The 9,401-nt window shown below is 45.1% G+C and overlaps 1 protein-coding gene across 1 annotated transcript in view; it reads right to left on the bottom strand.

The window, feature by feature from the left end:
* Positions 1-5,662: 5,662 nt before the first annotated feature.
* The window catches only part of FAM83A (family with sequence similarity 83 member A), a 13,208-nt gene continuing 9,469 nt past the window's right edge, over positions 5,663-9,401 (bottom strand). The window contains exon 4 of the mRNA XM_019552435.1: positions 5,663-6,593. Coding sequence (XP_019407980.1) covers positions 6,041-6,593 — 553 coding nt within the window. The 3' untranslated portion in view covers positions 5,663-6,040. The remainder of the gene's footprint in view (positions 6,594-9,401) is intronic.

Raw genomic sequence — 9,401 nt, 5'->3', positions numbered from 1 at the left:
ACAATTTCTTATTGTCTTTTACTTGGGTTGCCATCCTCAGCTCCATGGTAGCTTTGGCCTGTCTAACTGCCTCCCTACAAGCACGAGCAGAAGAGGCACATTCCTCCGTGGTGATCTCTCCCTGTTTCCACTTTTTATGTGCTCCCCTTTTGGCCCTTAGTCTGCCCAGGATTTGGTGGTTTGGCAAACATACTTGGATGCCTGTTTAACATATTGCTAGGGGGAAGTAATAGCCTGCTGTGTTGTAGGTCTGCAGTACACTCCTCCTGTAAAAGCATCCTTTCTATGACAAGCTGGCTGAGTTGGCTCCACAGTTGTAGAAAGCATGATTCCCACTAGGGGGCTGGGGCAAAGGAAAAAACTTGCCACATGTTGCTGCTTCAGTGGCTTGCGTACAGTGCCCAGGCTATAATTTGGGGGGGGGGAGGGCAGCACCATGTTTTGTGCAATTGTTCCTGTGAGTCAATGTTGCCTCTCTCCAATGGTTGACTATCTTGTTCCTTCATTCACCCCTTCTGCAGTCCGAAAGGCTTGTATTCCTCATGAACAATCAGCGTGTTCTCAAACATAATGATCTACTTCCATTCACATAGGCTAAAACTATGGGGTTTTTCAGAATGATAATGCCTTATGTCTTGCTTGCAATACTGCTGTATGAGATGGGCCTTTTTTTTTGCAACACGATCATGTTGGTGACTCAGATTCAGTGTACAAACCACCATTTCCCTCTCCTGAGTCCTTTAGGGATTTGCTTCCTATGCACTAAGCCATTATATCGGTGCTTGTTTTAATACTTACTAACATTTTGCTAGCCCTAGTATTTTACAGTCATAACCAATTACTCTGCAGTGGAGCTGGCAAAGCCAGTGCTGGATATCTTGACCCCATAAATCAGTGAAATCCCCAGAGGCAGTCTAAGTGCCATGCAAAGACTAATAGAAAATACATGAGATTGATCTGGCATGGCACTAAGGCTGGTTTGCACAGTTAAAGTCTCCATAAACATTATGAGAAAGAAGACTGAAGACAAATGGGTAGTATAGAAGGTCCGTTTTGAATCCAGCACAAAAGCTCAATTGAGCCTTGGCATTAATGGCATTGAAAGGGTGCAGCTTATTAATTTAGATGACAGCTGAACTCGAATGTCAAATGAATAAGTTCAATATTGATGAAAAACAGTAATGAGTGAGTTTATAATTGCAGCAACATATTGTGCCAAAAATCCTGAACAGGCTCCCACAAGCTAAACTGGCCAATGATCAAGGAAACAAGTAGTTACAAGCAGCTGCAGAAATGACCCAACCATCGAGAAATTCAGAGGAGAAAGACATGCTGTTTCCATTTGCTTGATGGGAAAGCTTCACATTAACACCACCACGTGATGCTGGAAACTCTACATCAGCGGTTTTCAACTTAGAGGTCCATAGACTGTGTCTAAGGGGTCTGTGAAAGCTATGATCAAAGTACGTGAATACCCACACTAACAATTCACCTCCGTTTTAAATTTCCAAAGGGGTCCACACTTCCATTTGAATTTTTTTAGGAATCTGCAAATGGAAAAAGGTTGAAAACCACTGCTCTACACCAATGTTAATGTTTTGGTACCACAGGTAGTTGTAATGTTTGCCATACAATAGAGCTGTTGTATTCAGATAATGGCTGTCCACATACCTCTAAACAGCAAAAAGAAGAATTAAATTAAGTTTCCATGCAGCAGTCATTTTCAGACCATCAGATCCAGGCTTTCCATGCAAAAGAAGATAACACCATAAAAATAATTAGAGTTGGGCATCAGTTCAGTCTTTAGAAGAATCCTCATGTACTTCTCAACAGCTACCTTGTTCCTCTGAGGCTGGCTGGATAGGCAGAACACCATGATCAAGTCTTAATTTACAAAATGTTTTGAAAAATTAAGTTTGTGTTTTACAACAGTGCTCTTCAAATGGGGGCACATTTTACTAACGGTGGTGGAGGTTTTGATTGGTCAATGTGTAGTGAGTATTGGTATTGCTGCACATTGACATCAGTGTTGACGCTCTTCCTAAAGAATGAACGTGCTGAGACACATTGGGTCAGCAAAATACGGCTCATGGGATGGATCTGGCCGGCCAAATGAATCCAGCTGGCCTGCGGTGGGTTGCTTGGCCCTGCCTGACCCAGGCACGGCAGGTAGCCTGAGCTGTGGCACCTGCGGCAAGTCCTGCCACTTCTGGGTACAGAGGTGCTGCCTGGCATGGAGCACAGCCCCCCTCCCCACATCTTCACAGATGGCTCTCGGGCACACTGGGAGCTGTAGTCTATGGGGGTGGCACAGCGATCAGACCTGGCTTCCTGGCAGCCCCCATGGCAGTAGCTCGCTCTTGCCCCCGAGCTGCAGCTGCTGCACCGGCCCCATTGCCTAGGCAACCTGACCCATCTGCCCTGCACCTGCCATGGAGCCTGCCCTGGGACCCCTGCAGTGAGGGCATGCTCATCTGGGCAGAGGGGATGGAGCAATGGGTGGGTGGGGAGTAGCTTCCAGGAGCGGGACAGGCGACTAGGACTAGGATTGCAGAGCAGTGACAACACGGGGCCGGGGCCTGGGGCACAGCCGCAATCCACTCCCCACACCTCTCTGCGACGTGCTGGTTCTGCAGGCAGGGGCCAGCTGCTGCCGGTGGAACCGGTGCCCGTTAAAGGGACCTGCAGGGAGCAGATTGTGGCTCCACCCCCACGCTGTCACCTGTTGAGCTATGAAAACAGTTGATCAACTTTTACCCCAGTCCATTAGGGGTAGGATAAAAGTGATTAACTTGTAATTTGCGGGTAAAAAAAAAGACCCCTGTAAGGATACCTAAGCACTGGGACCAACACAGGTTAGGTAAGGAGGTTTTTGGAAACCTTTTCATGCAAGTTTTTAGTAAGGGGTCAGACAAACAGGTACCAAGGATGGTCTGGGTGTACTCATACCTCAGAGCAGAGGGACAGACTGGAATAAGATGGGCTTTCCAGGCCCACGTTCCTCTGGTTGATGTCTCATCAGGAGACATGGGGTAGGAATTTCCAGAATAGAATGAAATTGGTGCAACACTGAACTCATGGACTCAGCAATTGAAAGCAGTTCTATCTCCCTGGTATTTGGTTTTGAGAAGTTTTGCCAAAGGACTGACAAGTCTAGTGCACCCACATTGTAGCTGAGCATGAACAATAACTTCAGGTTGGTAAGTCAAATGCCCAATATTTTTAAAAGACCAAAGCTTGATCCCCTGATGATCTCATGCATTGGCTATGCAGTAATAATCTTGATTGCTGTGTTCTTATTTTAAGAACGCTATTTTACGTAACGTAACTGTGACTGTCTGCCAGCAAGCTGCAGGTTCGTGTGGTGTTCCTGTACTCTTTGTGTTGGTCAGGATGCCATTTCCTGGTTGGCTGTGCTCAGCCTATTACGCTGTATCCCCCCATACCTCACAACAGAAAATTGCCTGTTAAGCTACTCAGTTACCAAGAAGGACCCCCAAACCTCTGAGAGAAAGCACGATTTGATACAGCCGTCTCCTCAAAAACCCCAGAGAAAAGAGACAAGACTCCCAACATGCCATGGAGGTCAATGCACTTGAGCTTTGTCGGACCAAAGGGGGAAGCAAGTCCCAGAAGTAAAGGCTCCCCTTGTGTGTTCTGTCACCAGTGTCCTGCTGTCCCCTTGCATTTCAGTGGTACCCAAAGTGGTCTGCTGTGGTACCATGCATTTCAGTAAGTACCCAGTGTCCTGCTGTCCCCTTGCATTTCAGCGGTATCCACACCAAGCATGAGTCAGGAAAGATTTGTGTATAAAAATTGCCACCATGTGTTGCAACTGAAAGTAAAGCAAATGCAGTGAGTCCATAGCAGTTTGCGGTCTTCGTCAGTCACGGATCAGCATCCAATTGTTCTAGGGGCTGGACAGACTGGAAGCAAAGCCTACATCACCCAGGGACTGCCTTTTTGATAAGTGCCTATACAGCACCTAGACCCTGCTGGACCCCGGTGGTACCACCAGCTCTGTAACTAAGGTTATGTAAACAGCCAGCTTCATTTGTGCTCCCTGAATTACAAAACTGGTGGTTAAAAACAGATATTGTTGACCTGCTTCACGCATCTGTATTTAAAGCATTGACAGAATGTGAGCCACTCAGCAAGGCCAGGGGGATATATGAGCTTAATTCTGCTCCTATTGATTTGAGTGACAATAATTCTAATGTTATGTTCTGACTGCTTAGAAACAAATCAAGTTCCTGGAAAGAGGAATACAAGGTGCACAGGAGGCAAAGAATACAAAAACTGATTTCAAAAGGAAGTTTATAAAATGTTTTGCTGTGTACAAAGCTGTTGATGAGAGTTACATCTGTATGCAATCATTGTGTGCCCTAGCCTCAGTATATTATAATACTATAAACACTGAAGGTAGAAAAGGCCTCTTAGATTGTGGGTCCAGGTCAGTGAGTGCAGGGTTGTTCCCTGTAGTACTTTTCCTAGCATTTTGCCTGTTTTACTACTTTATGTGCCAAATGATGAGGGCACCAAGGGAAATTGTTCTACCTATCTCAATGTCAGAGAATTTCCCAATTCCCAGTTGAATTTAATTTCATTATGCTCCTCTCCTTCTAAGTAATTACATTTCTGCCTTGGTGTTTACAGCCTGCAAATGCTTGAAGAATTGACTATAAAACTCTATTTTGTAGTGTGTGGTAGCTGATGGAGAGTTAAATGTGTCAGATCCTTAAAGATATACAGGTGCTGAATGGCATAAAATAAGCAAAAAAAACCCTCCATCCTAAAGAATAAATGGGTGTTAGATTCATTTGAGAAGTAAGTGGATATGCTTATGCCGCCTGAATTTCCTTACAGTTGTTTCATGTCTCACACAGCTAAGATGTTCTACTTTGAGCTGTGATCCATAACTGCAGTTACTTTAAATGAGAGTGGGAGAGGCCTGGTGTTTCTTAAGATCAAGTACTTTAGCTTTGAAAAAACAGTGGCAATTGGTCTTTTTGTTCCCTTCCTATGCAGTGAGTTGACCACTGGAAAGATATCCAAGATCCATGTGTTACTAAATGAACTGAATCCCAATTTCAGAAAGGTGTGTTATTGGTGAGATTTTGCTTTGGGACTTCTCTGTTGAGCATCACATTCCAGTTATTCATGCAATGATTTGTGAGGGGAAATTACAGTCTAGCAATTGGAGTCTCTCTCGAGCAGCAGTGATTAGTCTCCAGTTTCATAATGAAATACTGTATAATGAGGGAATAGAGAATTCTGAGGTAATGAAAAGCTGCTTTAGTTGCAGGAATAAATCCATATTAAGTTGATAGGGACTGCAAGTTGTTACCATCTAAGATCTTTTTGGTGACTTTCATAATATGCACTGCTGCTCTCAATGCAATTACTACAAGTAATTGTCAGTTCTAGTCACAAAAAACACTACAATGGCCAATGCCCTCATCAGTCTCTGCAGAGATTCCTAAAGGGATGGAGCCTGTACTACCCTCTCAGCCCTAGAGGTAATCCTTCCAAGTCAGGAATAGGGCACATCAGCAGGGACCCTGTACCACTACAGTAAGCTTTATGTTGGGTGGGCAAATAAGCAGATTTCAGGTTCCCAACTTGTCACGTTTAATGAACAAATAAAACCCCCATAATAATAAACTATGATTTAATCCACTTCCACTAGGCTTACAATGTGAAAAACACAACCACCTAAACCCATTGATCCATGAAACCATTATCCAAGGGCAGATGATTGTGACTGACATGCTTAAACAACGTTGCTAGATTTGTTCCTAAACAGGATCATTATGCATGCAAGGCTTAAGTGCTAGCAGACTTGGCTTTTTTTACTTTGAGCCATACATCATTATCCATTTGAACTGAACATCTAAAACAAGAGAAAAAGCAGTCACAAAATCATCCTTGGTTTGTGTTCTATGTACATTTTATATGAAAGTGTTCATTACACAAGCTGTTGCTAAAACAGGTCTTCACTCCTCAGTACATTTGCTGGCAATACAAAAGATGATGGTTATTATGTAATCAGGTTAGTTTTATGAATACTTCTCCAAACTGAATTTAACCGTAACCTGTTTGCATCCTCCTGTCTGAGTCTCATAGGTCTGTAGATGTTAGCATTGTTATAAAGGACTGCTGGGGTATCCATGACATAGTGCCGTGGGTAGTAGTTAGCCTGGATGGTCTTGCGTGGTAGTGGTGGTGACATAAAAGATGTGTAGCCATGGAAGGAGTTAACTCTGTGTATTGGGGATTGTGATGTTGAGTTGCTGCTGAATACAGGAGTTTTCAGGGGCTCTTTGGTCTGATGTGTGCTGGAGGCTGACAAGCTGCTGAAAGGATCTGAAGGAGTGTGGGCACTTCCCTGGTCGCTGCTGTCAGTGAGGCTACGTTGAGTGGTGCAGCTCTTGTTCAGCAGGAAGGGCACTGTATGAGTCGCAGATCTCAGCCCCATCACTGGCTTAGACAAAGTGTAAAGGTGTCGAAACTCTTCGTCAAAGAGCTCAACAACTTGACCAGTGAACTTGGAGAGGAAGTTTCGGTGAACCTGGCCACACAACCATGTGAAGCTGCAAAGGGAGAGAACATAAAGGTCTCTGTTAGCCTTGTTCATCAGGAACTGGAGAGTAAAACAAAGACAATGCCAAAAGCTTGTGATTTTATACTCCTGAAATCTGTGGTCAAACCCTAGCAAGAAGATGTCAGTTGGCTTGAAACTCAAGTCATTTAATGTCAGTCCTCTCTCTGACTTCGATCAAACTCTGTTATTACAGTTGCCTCTAGCACCTTCAAGGAAACTTGTCAAGTTATATAACCTACTAAAGGGAGTGGTGAAAATGAAGGGTCAGACCTACTAAAGTACTTAAATGCTGTGCTGCTACAGCTTATGTGTAGGTGCCTAGTCCTCAAGGTAGGATCCAGAATCTATCCTAGGTGTCCAGGCTCCCCATCCAGCGCATAAGGAGATTCACATACGTCAGAAACGGACTCTAAATGATTGTCACACTGAGAGGAAAGTCATCCCACCCAGCATGCAGCTGCTTTGAGCTAGCCAAGGAAACTACAGCCCTGAACTCTCTCCTTAAAGGTAGAAAAAAGTTATGTTTGCTCTTAGGAAGGATAGAGCAGGGCCTGCTTCTTTTTCAAAAAACATTTTCTGTGGTGATGCTTCAATTGCCCTTCTAGATAATCGTTTCACAGTTAGATCACTTGTCTAAGAGGTAGGAGACTTGGTTTCCAATTTCCTCCACAGCCCAAGGGAAGTCAAACCCACATCTCCCAGCACCCAGGAGCATGCTGGACTCCTTTGGTTCTTGCCTGTTTAGACCACACTTTGTCCACCCCCCTGAAACTATTACACTCTGCAGAAGAGTACAGCTGAAGGCAAGATTTAACTGCAGGAGTGCGTCTTTGAAAAGTTTTTTCTGCTGGGTTCTGGTAAAACTCCCATGAAAGACAAGGAAGTCAGACAGAGACCACAAGCAACAAAGGCAATAAAAGGAAAAAAAGAAATTGAGAACATCTGCCAGTAGGTCAAATCTTCACCATGGGCTGATTTCATGCTGTCTTCCTCAAGTAAAAACTGTAGTGTAGTTGCTAATGGACCAATAAACAGCCATGTAAAAACACTCTTACTTGGCTGTTTATTGTCCCATTAGCAACAGTAAAAGTCCATTATTTGAAGTGGGTTTAAGCACTTAAATGCTATCTGATTCCACACTACAGATGTCCCTGAAAAATGGACAATACAGAAGTTGGCTTGGCCAAACTCCTCCTCACTGCTTTTTTCTGACTTAAGCTTAAGGCTAATATGACAGTATGTGATGGAAGTAAATGCATTAATGCTTTTTGGGGGGATCTGAACAAAGTAAAATAGAATCACACATAGGCACCTAATAGGTGGAACTGGATTGGGTCTTTCATGTACATCATCCACGGTAGTCAAATCTACTGTAGCCTTCCTCATTCTAACTGTAGGGAACACCACAAATAGCCAAAGTAAATATCCTGGTGGGAGAGATGTCCATAGCTTCAAAAGTGCTTGCTGTCCTATTTAAATATTGTCCTTAGGCACTGGAGGCTTGAGTCCAGGACTCCAGCAAATCTTGTTGAACAATTTAGCAGTTTAGGAAATGTGCGAAGAACGCTACCAACATATCTGTGCTATCTCAGTTGATGGTTTCAAGTTTGCCAAGGCCTGGAATAATGGTTTTATATACTGGGACTTGAATAAGTTCAGGTTTATGGCTTATGTAAATGCATTAATATTAAATACACAAATATGTATCCTACCCTGGGCGACAGTGACCATTGCCTGCTGGAATTCACCATCCAGCGCAAGGTGGCAAAGGCCTACAGGAAGGCAGCAGCCCTAGATTTCAGGAGGGCGGACTTCAACGAGCTAAGGAGAATAGTCGGGGAAGCACTGAGGTCCCGGAGGGGAGGGGAGCCAGGTGTCCAAGAAGAGTGGTTGCTGCTTAAGGAAACGATCCTCCAAGCCCAAAGGGAGATAATCCCAACAAGGATCAAAGGGGGCAGGAGGGCGCAAAAGCCCCCATGGCTCACCAAAAGCATCCAGGAATGTCTCCTTGCTAAAAGGGAGGCGCACACCCAATGGAAGGGAGGGGCCCTCACCAGGGAGGACTATACTGCGGTTGCTGGGGGATGCAGGGGGGCAGTCAGGAAGGCCAAGGCGGAGATGGAACTGGGACTAGCTTCCCGGATCAAGGACAACAAAAAGTCTGTTTTTAAATACATAGGGGGCAAAAAGAAGGTTCCGGGTAACATGGGGCCCCTGCAGGACACGCTAGGAAATGTGTTCGTCACACCAGATGACAAAGCCAACATATTTAATGATTTCTTTGCCTCCATTTTCCTGAGCAGGGGCCGAAACAGTCACCCACCCTCTGGGCCCCCCTTAGACTCCACGGGAGGCGCACCTAGGCCAAGGGTCAGTGAGGAACTAGTTAGGGAACTTCTGGAGGGACTGGATGTATTCAAATCTGCTGGTCCAGATGATCTCCACCCCCGAGTGCTGAGGGAATTGGCTGAGGTCATTGCGGGACCCCTGGCACGGCTGTACGAGCGCTCGTGGTGCTCTGGTGTGGTGTCAGAGGACTGGAAGAGGGCCAGTGTGGTTCCCATCTTCAAAAAGGGGAGGAAAGAGGACCTGGGCAACTATAGGGCAGTTAGTCTTACCTCAATCTGGGTAAGCTTCTTGAGAGAATTATCCTCGCGCATATCCACGAGGGGCCAGCAGGAGAGATTATGCTTAGGGGAAACCAACATGGGTTCATTAGCGGCAGGTCCTGTCAGACCAACTTGGTGGCCTTCTACGACCAGATCACCAAATCGTTAGACGCAGGGGTAGCAGTGGA

This window comes from Crocodylus porosus, unplaced genomic scaffold (genome assembly GCF_001723895.1).
Source record: "Crocodylus porosus isolate Cpor-Errol unplaced genomic scaffold, CroPor_comp1, whole genome shotgun sequence".
NCBI classification, from domain to species: Eukaryota; Metazoa; Chordata; order Crocodylia; family Crocodylidae; genus Crocodylus; species Crocodylus porosus.
This window is presented reverse-complemented; position numbering and strand designations above follow the sequence as displayed.